At 45.0% G+C, this 18,451-nt stretch overlaps 1 protein-coding gene across 3 annotated transcripts; it reads right to left on the reverse strand.

Annotated features, from left to right (window-relative positions):
* Nucleotides 1–9: 9 nt before the first annotated feature.
* Nucleotides 10–18,451, reverse strand: Snupn (snurportin 1). Of its 3 annotated transcripts, none has more exons than XM_003463608.5 (9): nucleotides 18,297–18,451; nucleotides 13,392–13,554; nucleotides 10,965–11,109; nucleotides 9,795–9,899; nucleotides 9,524–9,620; nucleotides 7,355–7,452; nucleotides 4,760–4,837; nucleotides 2,204–2,284; nucleotides 10–741 (listed from the first exon to the last, which is right to left on the reverse strand). In XM_003463608.5, exons 2-9 carry the CDS (start codon nucleotides 13,547–13,549, stop codon nucleotides 424–426), a joined length of 1,080 nt encoding a protein of 359 aa, XP_003463656.1. In that variant the 5' UTR covers nucleotides 13,550–13,554; nucleotides 18,297–18,451; the 3' UTR covers nucleotides 10–423. The 3 variants fall into 3 exon arrangements, with proteins under 3 accessions (XP_003463656.1, XP_063099515.1, XP_005000870.1); XM_063243445.1 differs by lacking the exon at nucleotides 18,297–18,451 and adding an exon at nucleotides 16,224–16,242; XM_005000813.4 differs by lacking the exon at nucleotides 9,795–9,899.

An 18,451-nucleotide genomic window follows, 5' to 3' on the forward strand; every position in this document is an offset into this window, starting at 1 on the left:
TATAAGCCATTTCTGTTTTTGTTCTTTTTGTTGTGGTTGTTTTATTTTTTGTTTTTTGGGGACAGGGTTTCACTGCATAGTCCAGGCTGATCTTGAACTGATGGTGATCATTCTGCCTCAGCCTCCCAAGCACTGGGATTCCAAGGTGTAAGCCATCAATGTTTGGCTAACAACTTCTAAGAATTATACATATTTACATTGCAGATCTCAGATACACTTATTGCAGTAGGAACTGTTCAATCCCATGCAAATGCCACCTCTCTAGCTGCCTGACTCAGCATTTTATTTTTTATTTTTTGATTCAGCATTTTAAGATAGGTGAGAAATAGTTGCTACTGGAGTAAAACCAAGTCACCTGTGGTGATCACTGTCCTCCCTGGTACCCCTCTGAGCCTGTTCCCAACTCCTCAGGAGGCTGCCTGCTTAGGTTTCCATGCAGCCTCCAGGCTGGCCGGGGTCCTGGGGAGGAGGGTGTGTGGGGGTGGACAGGTGCTCCAGCTCATAGTGCCCAGTCTCAAACGCCTCGAGTGTGAGCTTCTCCCTCGGGTCCTTTTGGCTTCTCTTGTGCTCAATGATTTGCTGCAGCTGGTGCCCTGCATACTCCGGCTTCACGGTCAGGGGGCCGTCGGGTACAGCCACGCCCAGGATGTCTGATACCATGTAGGGGCGCAGCCAGCCCACCAAGGGTGTGCTTCCGGGGCTGTAGTGGGTCTGCCTGTGATAGAAGAGGAGTCCGTCTACCTGTGAGAGGGAAATGGGGTCACCATGGCTGCTAGAGTCATACAGAAATCTCATGGCTCCAGCCCTTTTCTTAGGAGTCCTTGTTTCCCATGAGTGCAGTATCTCTAAGTGAAGAAATGGCCTAGAAAACTAAATTTTAGAAAATAAAAACCCAAGTAGCACCCTCCTATTAGAGGGTGTTTTGCTTACTGGGCATGGTGGCACATGCCTGAAATCCCAGCACTTGGGAGGCTGAGGCAGGAGGAACTTTGCAAGTTCGAGACCAGCCTGAGCTGCAAAGTGAACCCAAGCCCAGCCTAAACTGTAAAATGAGACCCTGTCTCAAATAGACAAAACAAAAAAAAAAACCCAAACAAAAACTAAAAAAGAAAAGAAAAAGAAAAACAGAGGGTGCTTTCCTCCCCCTTGTCTTACTCCTAACCCACCAGGACGGTCTTGAGAAGGGGTAGAAGTCTGGGCCCAGGCTCAGAGCACCCTGAGGGAGCCCTAAAAACATGCAGTGAGTATGAAGCAGAAGTCCAGGGCTCCTGTCCCTAAATTCCAGCTACTGCCTACCACCCGAAAGTCTGGTACACAGAAGGACAGGACTCCAAGGTGCCAGGCTGCAAGGAGGGCATACAAGCTGCCAGATCCCCGCTTCCCTGCCACTCCTGGCTGCCTACACCTCCCCCTAAAGTGTTTGTGAGCCACATTCTGGGAAATCCAGCTTTTCTCAACGGGAAGACCTCCTACAGTCCCACATTGTCTTTTCCATGACTCAGTGACTCATCTTTAAAAAGCATTTCTTGCCACTGGGGTATAAGGGTTATAAATAAAGACAGTGTTCTCACCACCTTCCTAATTGACTCCCAGAAATGAAGGCAACTCAGCCTTTGCCATTTCCGCATCCAGGAAGCTGCATCCTTTATAAAATTAGATCCACGCAAGCCATTCCATGGGGGTGACTAGGCAGAACTGTAGGGAATGCTGGGCAGAGAATCTGCTTGCTGAGGGTCACTGCAGGTTGAGGATGACAAAAGACTGTCCAAGGCCTTCTGGGGACAAGAGGCTGTTGGTGCTATAATGGGTCAAGTCTGGGCAAACCGCTGATCAGCAAGAACTGCATCCTGGGGACTTGTGCTTTGGGCAGAAGATCAGGATCCAAACATTTGCAGCAGCCACAGATGCCCATGTTTCATAATCAGCATGGTGGCCACAAGGAGTGGCTGTTCTCATGCTTGTGGCAGGAAGGCACAAAAGAAGGTCCCAGGGATAGAGGTCCTTGCCCCTCTCTGGGCCTCAGTTTCCCTTCCAGGGCTCTGACTCAGCTATGGCCTGGAGGGCTGCAAGCACATTCCTTCCCCTAAGTCAGCCTCCACCCCTGCTCTGACATAGCACAGTGGAAGATGTCCTAAAACCTAGTAATTGAGCCTCTCTGTACCCTATGGTCATATCAGAGCAACAGAGAGGTCAACTCCACTACCTCGAAAGGGAAATCCATAGCCAGCACGTTACATAGGCTCTCAGGAGTACAAGGGAAATTCTTCAGTCCCACAAATTTAAACTGAAATGTAAATGAGAACAAGGAGTTAGTGCATGTTACATAGGATACTGGTGCTAGCAGCTGAAAACCTCTACTCACATTTTCAGTCTCATCCTCTCCTCACTCCTCCCATCCCTCAGCCCTCTGACTGGTCAGTATTTCTCCATCTTTGTTTACATACAGGGATCCTCCAGGGGCAGGAAAATCATCTGGGAGTTTTTAAGAACTCCTGATGCTAGCCAGGCGGGCGTGGTGGCTCTCACCTGTAATCGCCTGTAATCCCAAAACTTGGGAGGCTGAGGCTGAGGTGGGAGGATCCTTTCGAGTTCGAGACCAGCCTGGGGTACAAAGTGAGCTCAAAAAAGAACTCCTGATGCTGGGCTGGGAGATGCAGCTCAGCCAATGTTTGCCTGGTATGGGCAAAACCCCTGTATTTGCTCCAGAGCATCACAAAGAAAAGCAAAAGCTAACAAACAACAAAAAAAATTTCAAAAAACAAAAATAAAAACTTACTGATGGTTGAGCATGGTGGCACATGCTGCACCTAAAATCTCAGCTATTTATGAGGTTGAGGTAGGATGACTGGAAGTTCAGCCTAAGCAAATTTGTAAGACCTTGTCTCAAAATAAGATTAAAAAAAAAATAGCTGGGTATATGACTCAGTGGTAAAGCGCTGGCCTATTGTGTATAAGGGTTCCATTCTCAGCACTGCATATCATCCCACATGCAAATGACATATTTTTATTTTCTGTCTCCTATGTTTCTCAGACTGGTCTCAAACTCCTGGGCTCAAGTGACCTCCAGCCTTGGCTTCTCCAGAGGTGGACACTGCAGCTATGTGGATCCACCCCCAACAGACCCTGACACATTCTAAAGTCATTATTGGAATGGCCAAGATCTCTGGGTTGTCAAGGTGGGTTATGGGGCCACCAGGGAAGCATCTCCTGACCCAGTTCTGCTCAGTGAAATGAAAGATGAATGAGATGAGGCTCAGCCACAACAGCAGTGGTTCCCAGGTGCAGCCCACAGACCCAGGGATGTTATTAGCAACCTGCTTTTCAATCAGGAGGGTGGCACACACCTGTAGTCCCAGCATTCTGGGAGCTCAGGCAGGAGATTCACATGTTTCCCCCCAATAAGGGCAACTTTCAAGACCCTGTCTCAAAATAAAAAGAAAAAGAACTGGGCTGTTTCTCAGTATGAAAGCTCTAGGTCAGTGTTAGCATTGGATTTTGTTTTTATGTTATTTGTTTATTTATTTTTGGTACCGAGGATCAAAATCATGACCTCACACTTGCCAGGCAGGTATCACTGAGCTGAATCCCCTGCCTCAGTGTTAAAGCACCTGCCTAGCATGCAGGAGGCCTTGGGTTCAACCCCTAGACCCACAATTACTATATCAGTATGAAAATATTCTCTATCAACCATTGTTTAGTATGTGCCTGCCATAAGTATTAAGCTAGGAGGACCTGTATACTTTTATTTTTCATTTATTTTTTTGGTACCAGAGATTGAACTCATGACCTTTGCATTTCTCAGGCAGGTGCTGTGCCACTGAGCTATATCCTCAGGTACTTTTATCATTTGGTTCTTACAACTTTATAAATAAGGAGACAGAAACGCTATTTTGCAGATGATGAAATTAAGGCTAAGAAAGGTATTAACCTGGTGATTATTATTATTATTATTTTTTTGTCTTTTTTTTTTTTTTTTTTTTTTATCGGTACCAGGGATTGAACTCACGACTGCCTGCTTGCAAGGCAGGCACTTATGCCGCTGAGCTAAATCCCTAGCCCCGATTATTATTTTTTAAATTAATTTTAAAAATTGTTTGTAGCCAGGTGTGCTGGCACACACTTGTAATCCCAGCACTCTGGAGGCTGAGGTATGAGAATCATCTCAAGTTTGAGGTCAGCCTGAGCTACATGGCGAGTTCAAGGCCAGCCTGAACTACATAGTGAGATCTTGTCTCAAAAAAAAAAGAAAGAAAGAAAAATTTTTCTTTGTAGTGCTGGAGCTCAAACCCAGGACCTCTGCATGCTAACCAATTGCTCTGACACTGAAGTACACCCAGTTTTCAACCTGATCATTATTGGCCACTTAACAGGGTACCCCAAGCATCACTTGGGAAGCACATTTGTTTATATGCTATCCCGAGGGTAAGTATCATTTCAACCAGTTGAATTTGATATTGAATAAATTTGATAAAATTGTCATTTTTATATTCCCTATTATATTATCTTATAAAAAATAATCAAAAAAGCATATTTTGGTCATCCTATATTTGTTAGACTAGTAAGTGGTTAAAGCCACACATGGAATTCAAATTGTTCCAGATTGTTTTCTTACGATCTAGCAGGATCTAGCTGTTGAGCCCACACTCTTCCTATTACACCATGCTGCCTCAGAAAAGATTCACAATGATTCTGTGTAGGTAACAGACCAATTCAAATCAATCCCTATAAAGAACTCTGTGATTTGAACAGCCGGCCTTACAGGATTGAGCTTGGTTTTCTCTCCTAATCCTTCTTCTTCTGGTAGCTTTGACTGCATCCAGTAGAATCGGAAATCAGTCTGCCACAGAAAAAGGAAACAGGAGGGTGAGATACTGCTCATCTCAAATGCTAACATAAACAAAATATTCTGTACAAAGGCCTAAACACCCTTTTTTGGCAGTTCCGGAGACTGAAACCAGGGCCTCACACATCCTAGGCAAATGCTCTATCGTTAAACTGTATCCCCAACCCTTTTTCAATTTTATTTTTAGACAAGTTCTCAATAATTTGCCTTAGCCGACCTCAAACTTGTGATCCTCCTGCCTCAGCCTTCCAAGTAGCCATGCTTACAGGGGTATGTCTCTGCACCTGGTCCTAAACTCTTCTGTCATTGCCCCATTCACCTAAATCCACAGCCAGGAAGATATTCCTCAAATTGTTCCACACTTTTTCTTATTTTTTTTCAGACTTCAGGATAAACATTTGTCACTGAATATGTGTTCCATGCCAAGCTCCATACAAAACTGAGCTCCTCTCCAGCCCTCTAGATGCTGCAGCATCCTTATCTCCATTTCACAGTGAGGACTCTGAGGTCACAGAGGGTGAGTCACTTGCCTGGGTGCACAGGAAGCCTAGGCCTCTCTAACCCCTAGGCACATTATGCAAACCCCTCTGCTTTAGAAACTACTATTCCCGTGAAACGTTACACAAACTATTTTATTCTTTGAGTTACACAAACTACTTTATTCTTTGAGTTATTGCTGTATATCCTTCTATGGTTATGCAGAGTTAGTACATGTTACATATGATATTGTCATTCGTTCAAATTATTTTGCTTCTGAGCAAGACGTGTTGTGTGTGTCTGTAATTGCAGCACTCTGGGGGGCTGGGGCAGGATTGTAAATTCAAGCCTAGCCTAGGCAATTTAGTAATTCAGTGAGACTCTGTCTCAAAATAAAACACTTTAGGGCTGGGGCTTTAGCTCAGTGGCATGAGTGCCTTCCTGGCAAGCGCGAGGTTATGAGTTTGATCCCCACTATTGAGAAGGGCTAAGTAATGAAGGAAAAAAAGGTACAAGTTCTTTATGATGAGTGTGATCATTATGTACATCTAAAATGTACCAATAAAATCTGAATGAAAGAAAAATGGACTAAGTATACAGCTCAGTGGGGAAGTCCTAGACTCAATCCTCAATCCTGGAAAAAAATATATTTTTTGCTTTTAAGAGTTTATAACATACATAGTCTTTCCTTTGTCTTATACAACCGTAAGTAGTTCTAGCTACCAAACTCGGAAGTGGTCAAGGTATATGCTAGAAAACTCTTGAACAGAATGAAAGGGAAATACACTGGCTTGTCTATGCCAGGCTGAGGACCTGCTCTGTTCCTGGGCAGGGACCTTAAGCTCTGTACTCAGCCTCTACACGTAAAAGAGCAGGGCAGTCACCATGCTGCCTTAGGGACTGCTGTGGGGATTTAGTGCACTACTGCCCCAAAGTGCTGGGCAATGCAGATTCTACAGTTTAGAGGGAGTGAGGGTAGGGAAAAAAGTAGGCTATAGTGACAACTGGTTTCTTCCCAGCCTTCAGGTTATCACAAGCTATTCAGAAAACAGACTCCATAGTCTCTAATCCAGCAGCCTTGACAACATGCATTTCTAAAAGCTTTCTGCTAAGTATGAGGCCACACAGTGAGAACCACTGTGCTAAAGGAAGTTCAAAACCCTACACTGCACAGCACAGACAGGGAGGGAAAGCTGCCAACAGCCCTGGGCCAGGCTGAGCACCACGTTGGGGGAGATGAGAAAGAGGAAAGGAAGGAGAAGCTCCTAGCTGAGGCTTGGGGGTGTACATGCCTGGAATCCTAGCATTCAGGAGGCTAAGACAGACGATTGCAGAGAACCTACACAGTGAGACTCTGTCTCAAAACACAGAGACAGAGAGAGAGAGAGACACACAGACAGACAGACACAGAGAGAGAGAGAGAGGAAGAGAGACAGAGATAGAGTGACAGAGACAGAAACAGAGACAGACAGATAGACACAGAGAAAGTAAGAAAAGACATTCTTCCTGGGCATGATGGTGTACACCTGTAATATCAGCATTTGAGAGGCTGAGGCAGGAGGACCATCATGAGTTCAAGGCCAGCCTGAACTGTACAATGAGACTGTCTCAAAGAGAGAGAGACACTGCAGTCAGGCTGTGGGGGAGGAAGGAGCAGAGGCAGTAGGAGTCTATTGATGGCACTTTCTATGCCACCTTCTCTTCCTGGTGCCACCTGTATGAAGTACCATCCTCATCCTGTGATCTCTCCTGCCAGCAACCTGCCCATCCTTTGGAGAAGGGCGAGGGGGTGGCTGCAGCTGTTCCATCTCTTTCCTCCTCAAGAATCGATATGCTTCCTTTAGGTCCTCTCACACCTGTCTTTGAAGTCAGCTGATTTAATCACCCTCGAAGGTGCAGGGAACATTAGACAATGCTCTTGATGTACCACATCCTGTAGATTCTAAGAAGCTGGTCATGAACCCAAGCCACAGGCTGGGCCACCTTCCCAGGAGGAGAGGGGACAGGAAGACTTGAGGGGAGGCCCGTTCTCACCTGGCAGTCATAGACAGGGTGTCCCCTCCAGCACATCACATCCAGGACATAGTAGGTCTGGCTCACCTCGCTGTAAATGCAATCTAGGATGGTGTAATCTACAGAGACAGAGCACAAGGATTCCGCTTCCACCTGGGCCCCTGCCATAGTCGATAGAGGCCCAGATGATCCCAGAATCACAGCAGTGGCCAGCGCCAAGGACAGAGGACTCGGGAGGGAGTGGGTTCAGGGCCTGGCTGCTTCCTGATGTACACCTGGGCAGGAGCACAGAGGTATCAAGGTGACCCTTCAGCCTTCAGAGAATTCTGACAAATTGGAACACTTTGTGAAGCTCGAGTTTGAAAGAAAGTAATCTTCTGTTTTGTTTACAGTTTTTTTTGTTTTGTTTTGTTTTTGGGACAAGGTCTCACTATGTTGCCTAGGATGGCCTTGAACCCTGGATTCAAGCAATCTTCCTTTCTCAACCCTCCCGCCCGAATAGCTGGACTAAGAATATGCACTACCATGCCCAGCTTAATTACCTTTTTCATTAGCACATATTAGTTATAGAGATTAATAAGTTTCAGTTTGGTGGATTCCTACATACTTACAGCAAACTCTGACAAGTTCCATCCCCCCATATTCCCTTGCCCTTCCTTTTTCCCTTCCTGTTCCCTTTTGCTTCTCTAACAGTCCCTCTTCCACTAGCACATCATCTGTATTTTTTTTTTTTTTTTAAGATTCCACTTATGAGGGAAAAAACATGATACCCTTCTAACTCTGGCTTATTCCATTTAACACAATGGTCTCCAGTTTCCTGCAAATAACATAATGCCATTTCTTTTTTATGGCTTTGTAACACTCTGCTGTGTACAAGGCATGTTCCACACGTTCTTTATCCAGCCACCTCCAAGCAGGTGGCCACTGAGGCTGATGCCATAGTTGAGCTATTGTGAACTGTGAACTGGGACACAACACAAATCAGGCTGTGGGTTCCACTACAGTGTACCAACTTTGGTTCTCCTGGGACACACAAGCTGTGGCTCAGCTCAGTCCAGTGCTATCCTCATTTGGATCTTTGAGGGATCTCCACACTGGCGCCCAGAATGACCATACTCATTTACATTCCCATTTACAGTGTATAAGGGTTCCTTTTTCCTCTGCATCCTCACCTGACATTTATTATTTTCTATATTCTCTTTTTTTCTTTGCAGTGATGTTGGGTATTGAACCAAGGCCCTCTGCACAGAACTGTACCCCTGGCCTTTTTTTTCTTGTATTTTGAGACAAGGTCTTTCCAAGTTGCAAGGTTATCAGGCTGGATTTGAACTTCAGATCTTACAGCCTCAGTTTCCCAGTGCACCAGGAGGTCAAGCTTGTTTTCTGTATTCTTGATGATAGCCCCTCTGGAAGTTGAACATTTTTTCATGTACTTCTTGGCCACTTTACAATTGCTTTTTTTTTTTTCTTTTTCTCTTTTTATTGGTACCAGGGATTGAACTCACGACCACCTGCTTGCAAGGCAGGTGCTTATGCCGCTGAGCTAAATCCCCAGCCCCTTACAATTGCTTTTTAAGCTCTTATCAAAAGCACTGTGTTACATGGGTTAAATTAACTATATGTAGTTGCTGCCATTAAGGAAGGTATAGTCCAAGCCAGGTGTGATAGCACATGCCTATAATCTTGGTACTTGGGTGTCTGAGGCAGCAGGATCCATGGTTTGAAGCCAGCCTTAGCTATATAACAATTCCAAGGTGACCTGGAGACCCTGTCTCAAAAGAAAAAGAAAAAAGAAGGGCCATGGATAAGTGGTTTACACACCACACAGCAGCCCAGTGCTTAGCTAGGCCAGGAGCCAAGAGTCTTGGCTGGGATGAGGATGATGGAAAATGGAGATTTGGGGAGGAGTCCCAGCAGCAACTCACTGCACCACACTTGACAACCTTTCAGGGACTTTTACTAATCCCTGATCTCTCCCCTTGTCGTGGAAGTCCATGGTGTGTTGACTTTGAGCCGGAGATTGATGGCTGGCACAGCTGCATCTATTGTGCAGCCCGAAACCCCAACTGTAGGCAAATAGTGTTTCCCTGCAGTTTCCACAGAACACTGGTAAAGGGGCCTGAGCACAGTGCCAAGCATCGACCACTGCACTGATTGACAAAACAGTGTACAGGGTCCTCACACTGGTACCTTTGGCGGTGGTGGAGTTTCGTCTGTTGCCTCCGGGCAGAAGAGAAGGAAATCTGTTGACGCAGTAGCCACTCTTGGTGTAGGCACTGGTGGAGCCCTGTAGGGACAAAGCTCTGTTATGAAGTTTCCTATATCTGCTTTGGCCCCTGTGCCTGCTCATGTCCTCCTCTGCAGGGTTACTAGCCCGTAGCAGCTCTCAAGGTGGCTCTCTCAAGCCCACATGGAACACGTGGACCGAGCTTGTGGCACATGGGAAACAGGCACAACTCACCCTGGAAGCGACGATCAGGGCCCTCTTTCCAACAGGGCATACGACCAAAATCCATTCTTGCCCCAAATCTGAAGGGACATCGATCAGCCACTCAGACAGCATCAACTGGGAACACAGTAACACAGCGCTAAGCTAGACATGGTTGTGCACGCCTGTAATTCCACTCAGGAGGCTGAGGCAGGACAGTCATGAGTTCAGGCCACCCTGAACTATATAAGCATAGCCTGTCTCAAAAAGCAAACAAAAAATAGCACTCAGGAGATTGAGGCAGGAGGATTACTGCAAGTTCGAGGCCAGCCAGGGCCAGCCAGTGAGTTCAGGGGCAGCCTGAACTACACAGCAAGACCTTGTCTCAAAACAAACAAAAACAAAACGAAACGAAACTAATAAACAAAACCACAGTGCTAAAGATGATCAGGGTAATGCTTAAATACTGCAAAGACCAAGCACCTGAGTTTCAAGATAATCAACAAAGAGAGGAAAAGATAACTGACCCTATAGTGCCCTTTCCAATAACCAGCAGTGGTTCAGGGCCACACCTCAGGGTAAGGAAGGCCCTGCCCTGGAAATGCACAGGTCACACCAACATTTCCCAAATGGCAGTTACAAATGCTGTTCCAAGGACATGGTAGCACATGCCGAATTCCAGTTATTCAGGAAGCTGAGGTAGGTAAGTTCAAGGCCAATTTGAGCAACTTTTTGAGATCCTGTCTCAAAATAAAGTAAAATAAAGGGCTGGGATAGAGATCACAAGGTCCTAGATTCAGTGCTCAGTACTCCAGAACATAAATAAATAAATTGATTAATTAATAAAGATATTAGGAAAGTGTCTATTTCCATTAATCATGCAACCACCAACTGCTCTTTCGCTTTCCTTATGTAGCTTAGGAAGCCACACAGGCACCCCCATGCCTGGCTCTTCCTTCATATTTCCCAATGCTGTCTTCTTACACACTCTGACTCCTTTGCCCAGATGTGCTGCCCCACAGTCCTACTAAAAGTGATCCCTGTGCCACCTTCCCTGCTCCACTCTCTGCTCTGTGTCATATGGTCAGTCACATCTTCCTCCATCTCCTCCTCATCCTTCTTTTTTCTGTTGGTGGCTGTGATCACAGATGAAAGCAAGTCGAACAAGGGTGATTCCAGTCTGGTCATCTCTGGCCCACTCACCTGATTAGCATAGCGCTTTGGTAACTTCTTGCCAGTGTCAATGTCCATTTCTGTGTCATCTTTTGTGTCTTCGTCCTCACTTTCCATCCCTGTCCAGTCATCTTCAGCCAGCCTTCTGGCATGGTTCACATAATCCAGCCGCTTGCTGGAAGAAAAAAAAGCACAAAAAAAGCTGTTGAATCTATCCAAAGATACCAGAGTTCATGGAACCCGAAGGCTCCAAATCTGGGAGCAGTTTGGCAGATCCCGTGGGGGCACCATGTGACAGAATTTCCTTTGCACAGCTAGTGATGGCTGCCTCATGGTCCCTACATAAGAAACCTCGCAAACATACTCAGCCTTCCTCAATTCCTTAAGAATGTACAGAGCAAGACATTGAGAGGAATTTCCCAGGCTTGCTAGCCAGGCCACTGAGCTGACATTTGCCCAGCCACCCAGCCAAGGTAAGATCTCATTTTCTGCCTGGCAGACACTACATTCCAAAGGCCCTGGCAGGGAATGAGGAAGCCCCAAGACACAGAGAGAAGTCTAAAGTGAGACAGTGCTGAGCTTTCTACTTCAGACAGTGTTCTGAGAGGCCAGGTCCTTCTTCCTTTCTGTCTAACTCTTGCGGAAGGCCATGTCTTTTATGATTTAATAGTGTTTACCTATTTGTTTCCCTTTACTGTCTTTTCTTTCTTAAAATTACATATTCTACAAAGTTGGGGAAATTGTAAGGCAAGAAAATGAACCTCTTGAAAATTAAGTGTTTCAAACTGATTTGGAAATACCACATAACCGCCTACACTAGATTCTGAAAGGGAGGCAGGAATTGGACCACCACAGCTGAGAAACCAACACAGGTGGATTGTTCTTAAACATACACGCTCCTGCACAGCCATGCAAAGTGCTCGGTAGTCTGTTCTGTCAAGATTGAAAGCGAGCTGGTGCCCGTGCACATGTGCAAGAGGATATGTGTCTGGGGTATTTCCCAAGCTATGCTGGTGACCACAGAAGGACAAGGCCACATATCCCTCAGTAGGGACCTAGGTGGGTTACTGTAAACTTTTCCTTCAATGGGACCAGAAAGAAGGGCTAATGCGGCACTTTATGAACTAATCCAAAAACTTTCCAAAAAAACACTGTGTATACTGATTCTTATGCTTTTTTATTTTTATTTTTGTATTTTAGATAAAAAAAGACAAAAATAAAAATACTGAGACAGAGTCTCAATATGCAGTTCAGGCTGGCCTTGAGCTCACTCTGTAGCTCAGGCTGGTCTTGAACTTCCAAGGATCCTCCTGCCTCAGCTTCCTGAGTACTGGATTTACAGGTATGCACCACAATGCTCAGCTTATGCTGTTGTTTTTGTTGTTTAAAAAAAAAAAAAAAAATGGAACAACTGCCAAGCTAGGGATGTAGCTCAGGGTAGAACACTTGCCTATTATGCACAAGGCCCCAGGATTAGTCCCCAATACTGCTGAAAATAAAAATTGAGAAAGGTCATCTATCCATACAACTCCACACACCAACCATTTCTGTACAGAATACCCTCAAAAAGGTACGTAAGGAGCTAGTAACTCAGCACAGGAGCTGGGTGAACAGGGATGGAGCAGAGAGGGAGATTTTTCAGCATATCCTCTTCCACATATTTTGTGCCACATGAATGTATTATATACTCCAAAATAATAAATCACAATGAAAAAAAGGAAGAAAAAGAGAAGAGTGGCCTGACAATGTGATCTACTAGCAACCCGAGGCCCCAGGGAGGATCTGTTAACCCATCTGATGATGCAGCACTGGGTGAAGGCAGACACTGCAGTGGGAACTGCAGCTCTAACAGTTTCTCCTCATCCCTAGTTCTTTACTCCATAAACCCAAAGAAGCCCGCACTGCACTCAGAATAAAAGGACAGGCCATGTCTTCCGAGCAGCCCAGTTTCAAAGGCTCCGGTGTGGCTCTTTTCTGGCTGCTTTTCTGGCAGTAGAATGAAGAAGGGAAGGGACTTCCTCCGAGTCAGCTCCCAAGGGCTCCAGAGAAACACGTGGGCCAAAGACCCGGGAAGACCACACGGATTCCAGGACTCAGCGTGTGGGAGAAGCCACACATCAGGGACCTGGGAATGTGGGGATGGAAGTCTAGGCGTGGTGTTCACAAGTCCCTAAACTGCAAAGCTCAGTTCTGTTGTCAGGAAAAATAGCACATTCTTACCAAATAATTGAGTTTTTGCTTTCAAACTTTAGTCTCTTCCTATTACCTCTTCTTGTCCTAAACTGGGGATATAGGATAAAGGATAGTGACCTCTTCCAGTATTTATCCTCCCAACCCTGAGGACAGGAAGCTCAGTCTACTAAGATCTCCTGGGAGACATTCTGCAGACAGCCTAGATCCCTGATGCCTCCCACCCCCCAGCCTGAGAAAGAAGCCGGAGAGTTAAAGCATGCTTACGATTTCTGCAGCTCTAGTAACCGGCGCCGCCGCTCACTCTGTTCCAAAGAGCTATACTTGGACTTGTACTGGGACAGGCGGGGGTGGGGGGTGGCCGTGCTGTTCAGATCTTGGGACACAGAGAAGCTACCAGCCAGGGCTTGACTCAGCTCCTCCATCTTCCCTGCAAAGCAAAAACATAGGAAAAAAGGGGCTGGGGGTTTAGCTCAGCGGCATAAGCACCTGCCTTGTAAGCAGGCGGTTGTGAGTTCGATCCCCAGTACCGATAAAAATGAAAAAAGACCAAAAAAAAAAAAACATAGGAAAATGGTTCATTCATTTGTGTCATCTCTTGTGTATAGGCAATTATGATGTAACATGATGGCCACCTTCCTAAAAACCCCACTATTGTCTCCAGGACAAAAAAGGAAGTTAAAGAGTAAATGAGCTACATTTTAGCAATATTGTTTTAATTTATAATGATATTTCAGTAATGGTTAATTTGATATTAACCATTAATATATTTTGTTTTTATTCTTTTTTTTTTTAAACCGGGGATTGAACTCATGACCTTGTGCTTGCCAGGCACAAGCTTATGCCACTGAGCTAAATCCCTGGCTCCTGATAGTTCTTTTTTAAGGGGCTTTTTCTTGGCATTTTTTAAAGCTATTTTCTTTTTTGGAACCAGGAATCGAACTCAGGACCTGACACTTGCCAGGTAGGTGCTATGCCACTGACCAATATCCCCAGCCCTAATTTGACAGTTTTGAGTATAAGAATTACATACCAGCCATCAATCACTAAACAAATCTAAGCCTTGGTTGAATCTGCTTGTTTCCCATCTCCATAAGCCCTGTCATTTATGTTTTTAAGATGAGGCTTTTTTGGCTCATGTGCCAATCATCCTTTATCACCATCCTTTACTACCACTGATGCCCATTGACATGAGCATGTCTTTTTTTTTTTTTTTTTTTTTTCCAGTCTTTTTAGAGACAGGGTCTCACTATGCAGTTCAGGCTGGCCTTAGGCTCACTTTATAGCCCAGGCTGGTCTCGAACTTGCCACAATCTGCCTACCTCAGCCTCCCAAGTACTGAGATTACAGGAGTGTGCCACCATGCCCAGCTCATTTTTTGAAATAGTTCAAAATAGCCATCCCTCAGTAACAAAACTTTCGCTGGGCATGATAGCATCCATCTGTAATCCCAGCACTCAGGAGGCTGAGGCAGGAAAATTGCTGAAGATTGAGGCCAGCCTGGGCTACACAGTGAGTTAAAAGCCAGCCTGGACTCCATAGTGAGACTGTCTCAAAAAACCATACCCACACATCAAAGTAATAAAACTCTCTCATGCAAATTGTATGTAATTGTTGTTAAATTCTGTAATAAATGCCAACTTAAAGAAACTTAGTTCCATATTGGCACAAAAGCAGGAATATGGATCAATGGAACAGAATAAAAGATGGAGAAAAAAACCCAGGTACATTCAGCATCTGATCTTTGACAGGGGAGCCAAAAAATGCATGCTGAAAGAAGATAGCCTCTTTGATGTTGTTTCTTATGGTTACATCAGAATCCCAGTTGCCTAAGAAATAACATTAAGCATCAACAAATGGAATCATAACAAATTAAAAGGTGTCTGTCCAGCGAAGGAAACAACCAACACAGTGAAGAGACAATCTACAAAACGGGAAAAAAAATTTTGCTAGCTATTCTTCAGACAGATGACTAATATCTAAAATACATAAAGAACTCAAAATAATTAGACATCCTATAAAATAAAAATAAAAGACCTGATCAAAAATGCACAACTGAGGGCCAAAGGTGTGGCTTAGAGGCAGAGTGCCTGCTCAGCAAGTACAAGGCCCTGGATTTGAGCCTCAGCACCACCAAAAGCAAACAAACAGAAAAAAAGAAAGGAGGAGGAGGAGAGGAAGAAGAAAAATAGGAAGAAGAGAGGAGGAGGAGAGAAAAGTGGGAGAAGAAAATGGGGAACTGAAATGAATAGACATTTCTCAGAAGTACAAATGACCAATAAATACACGAGAAAATGTTAAACATCTCTGGCCATTACAGAAATACATATTAAAACACTAAGATTCCACTATACTCCAGAAAGAACATCCACCATTAAGAAATCAAATAATAACAAATGCTGATGAGGCTGTGGGGAAAAAAAAACCCTTTTACATTGTTGGTGAGAATGTAAACTAGTCCAACCACTATATATATCAGCATCGGCATTCCTAAAAAAAAAAAAAAAGAAAAAGAAATATTATTTGACCAAGGTATTTCCCTGCTAGGCATCTTCCTGAAAGAGTCAAAAGCATACTACAGTGATACAACCATGTCTATAGCAGCATAAGTCATAATAGCTAAAGCCTGGAAGTAGCCTATATGTCTGTCAACAGATGGATAAAGAAAATGTGGTTTTATGCAAAATGGAGTATTATTCTCTCATAAAGTAGTATACATTTGAGTTATTTATAGGAAAATGGATGCACCTTGAGATCATAATGTTAAGTGAAATAAATCAGAAGTGAAAGCTTAAAAAGTGCATGGTCTCTGTCACATTTGAAATCCAAAAAATATAAAGAGCAAAATAAGAAACTAGGAAACAGGGACACAGATCTTTTACAAGTGCTAAGAAGAACAAGAGACAGGAGGAGGGGGACATAAAAAAAGAATTAAGATGTGTCATGTACACACATGCACACAAACACACACACACACACACACACACACACACACACACACACACCCAAGTGCCAAAATCCCCAAACTCAACAGTTACTGTCTCACTGTATAGTTCTAATTAAAGGGGGCAGGTTCCAGGGCTCCCCCGTGAGGCTCACATGGAAAAGAGCCAGCGTAGGGGCTATGGATTTAGCTCAGCAGGCATAAGAGCCTGCCTTGCAAGCAGGCAGTCGTGAGTTCGATCCCCAGTACCAATAAAAAGGAAGAAGACCAAAAAAAAAAAAAACAAAAAAAAACAAAAAAAAGGAAAAGAGCCAGGGTACAGAAGATTAGATTATCTAAAGGCCAGGACTCCAGATGCAGGAAGACTGATGTGTAGCACAGGAGGCAAACAGGAAGTAGATGTCTTCGGGAGACAGATCACCCTGGTGGGCCCTAAGTGGGAGTGGAAAGAGGAATTAAGTCACACTTTACCACACTACTGTGACTGAAGGCATGAGGTGGCACAGGTATTTTCTCAGGACCGAATATACACCTCAGACTACAAGAATCAAACACTCAAAAGTCCCACAGCTGGGTTAGACCAAGCCTCCCTTCTAACCTAAATCAGAGGCAGGGCGAGGTCCCAGTGCTGTGGTACCAGAATTATTAACAGATGTATCCCAGAGTCTCCATAGCTGAAATATAATTCCAAAGGCCTCCACTCAGCCAATGAGTTATTTTTCATTGCACACTGAAAGTCAGATGTCTTTCTTAATTTGAAAATTAGGTAACTTTTTTGTCTTTTTGAGACAGGTCTCATTGTGCAGTTCAGGCTGATCTTGAACTCATGATCCTCCTGCCTCAGCCTCCTGAGTGTTGGAATTATAGGTGTTTGTTATCAGGCAAAGACTCTGCCTTTTTTTGTCTTCTTATTTGGTACAGCATCTTGCTAAGATTGCCCAAGCTGGGCTTAAACTTGCAATCACCCAAGTTGGCCCCTCAGTACAGTAGTTGGGAAAGCCCAGCCCACCTCACCCATTTTTAAGTGTACAGTTCTGTATTCTTAAAATTCACACTGCTGTGCAGCTAATCTCCAGAACTCCTTTCATTTTGCAAAAGTGAATTTCCATATCCTTTAAACATGAAGGGAACTTTAGTTGGTAAGATCAACAAATAATTAGTGTGAATTTGAGGTGTCTTAAAGTAACTGCAATGGAACCAGAAGCAACCACTTAGTGGATAATGTTGAGGTGGAGGGGAGGGGGATCTGTAATGGAATGCCACACACCCATAATAGCAATCTACTTTTTTATACTTTCTCATATTTTTTGTGCACATTTGAAAATTTCAATGAAAAAGTTAAACCCAAGGCCTTCACACTGAACTCCATCCCCAATTCTTAATTTATTTGAGACCAGGTCTCATTAAGCAGTTTGGGCTAGTCTTTAGTTCACTATATACCCCAGGATGACCTTTAAGTCTTGCAGTGGTCCGTCTGCCTCAGCCTCTTAAGTGCTGGGATTAAAGACTTGGACCACGAGGCCTACCCTTTCCATTTTTTAAATTTTGAGACAGGGATTTTTTAATTGCTAAACTGCTCAGGTTGGGCTGGAACTTGTGATCCTCCTCCTAGCTCCCAGAGTGCTGGGATAACAGGCGTGCACCACTATATCTGGCTAATAAAAGTTTTACACACTGTCACTCGTTCATCAACGTAAAGACCAAATTCAAACAGCTTTATTAGACTTTGTCATGTTTCATCTTGGTGCTGGCTCCGGCAGTGCCAAGCACCACTGCCATCCTGGCCTGGGGGCGGCTCTCTGGCCCTTCCTTAAGGTACGAACCGTTGGCTCCTGCTGTCACTCCCAAGATGCAACTGTGCCCCAGAGTTCGGACATTAGCTAGGTACAGTCACCCCCACCCCACCTTCCAACCCTAACGCCCCAATCTGCCCGGCCCCTCCCCAGGGACCACGCATGACTCCGCCGTTCTCTCGCCCAGTTCCTGAGCTTTCCCAGCGACCGGGTCTTCTCCATTTAGATCCCGACACCACGTGTTCCATAGGGGCTTTAGCAAGACAGCCCGGAACACAAGACAGCAAAGGGGAGGCCTCAGCCTGGACCTGTCCCTCGAAGTGACACCGTAAGAGACCAGAGTGGTAAGTCAAACGTGTGGGGGGGGGAATCCCAACCCAAAACCGCAGGGCAACTGAGGAGCTGACGAGGCCCACGCACAAACTCAGGACTCACCCGACTGACAACAGTTGTGCGCGCCGCCGCCGCCGCCGCCGCCTCGGGAATCCACCAATCAGCTGCCCGGTTCAGGAGGACGCCCAATCAAGATACCCGGAGAGGGCCAGGCCCGCCCCCTCAGTCTGGCTGGCTAGGCAATTTCCGGTTCCTTC

The sequence above is a fragment of the Cavia porcellus genome, unplaced genomic scaffold, assembly GCF_034190915.1.
Source record: "Cavia porcellus strain 051 isolate PalLab524CR breed Dunkin Hartley unplaced genomic scaffold, mCavPor4.1 scaffold_38, whole genome shotgun sequence".
NCBI classification, from domain to species: Eukaryota; Metazoa; Chordata; class Mammalia; order Rodentia; family Caviidae; genus Cavia; species Cavia porcellus.

What these genes read in the sequence shown, in the direction of transcription:
- Snupn (XM_003463608.5), bottom strand. Translation starts at nt 13,549, where the DNA reads ATGGAGGAGCTGAGTCAAGCCCTGGCTGGTAGCTTCTCTGTGTCCCAA. An exon ending in ACCCTGTCTATGACTGCCAG is followed by an intron (nt 4,838 to 7,354) that starts GTGAGAACGGGC and finishes TTTCTGTGGCAG; the next exon opens with ACTGATTTCCGATTCTACTG. An exon ending in CTATGGATTTCCCTTTCGAG is followed by an intron (nt 742 to 2,203) that starts GTAGTGGAGTTG and finishes TCCCTCTCACAG; the next exon opens with GTAGACGGACTCCTCTTCTA.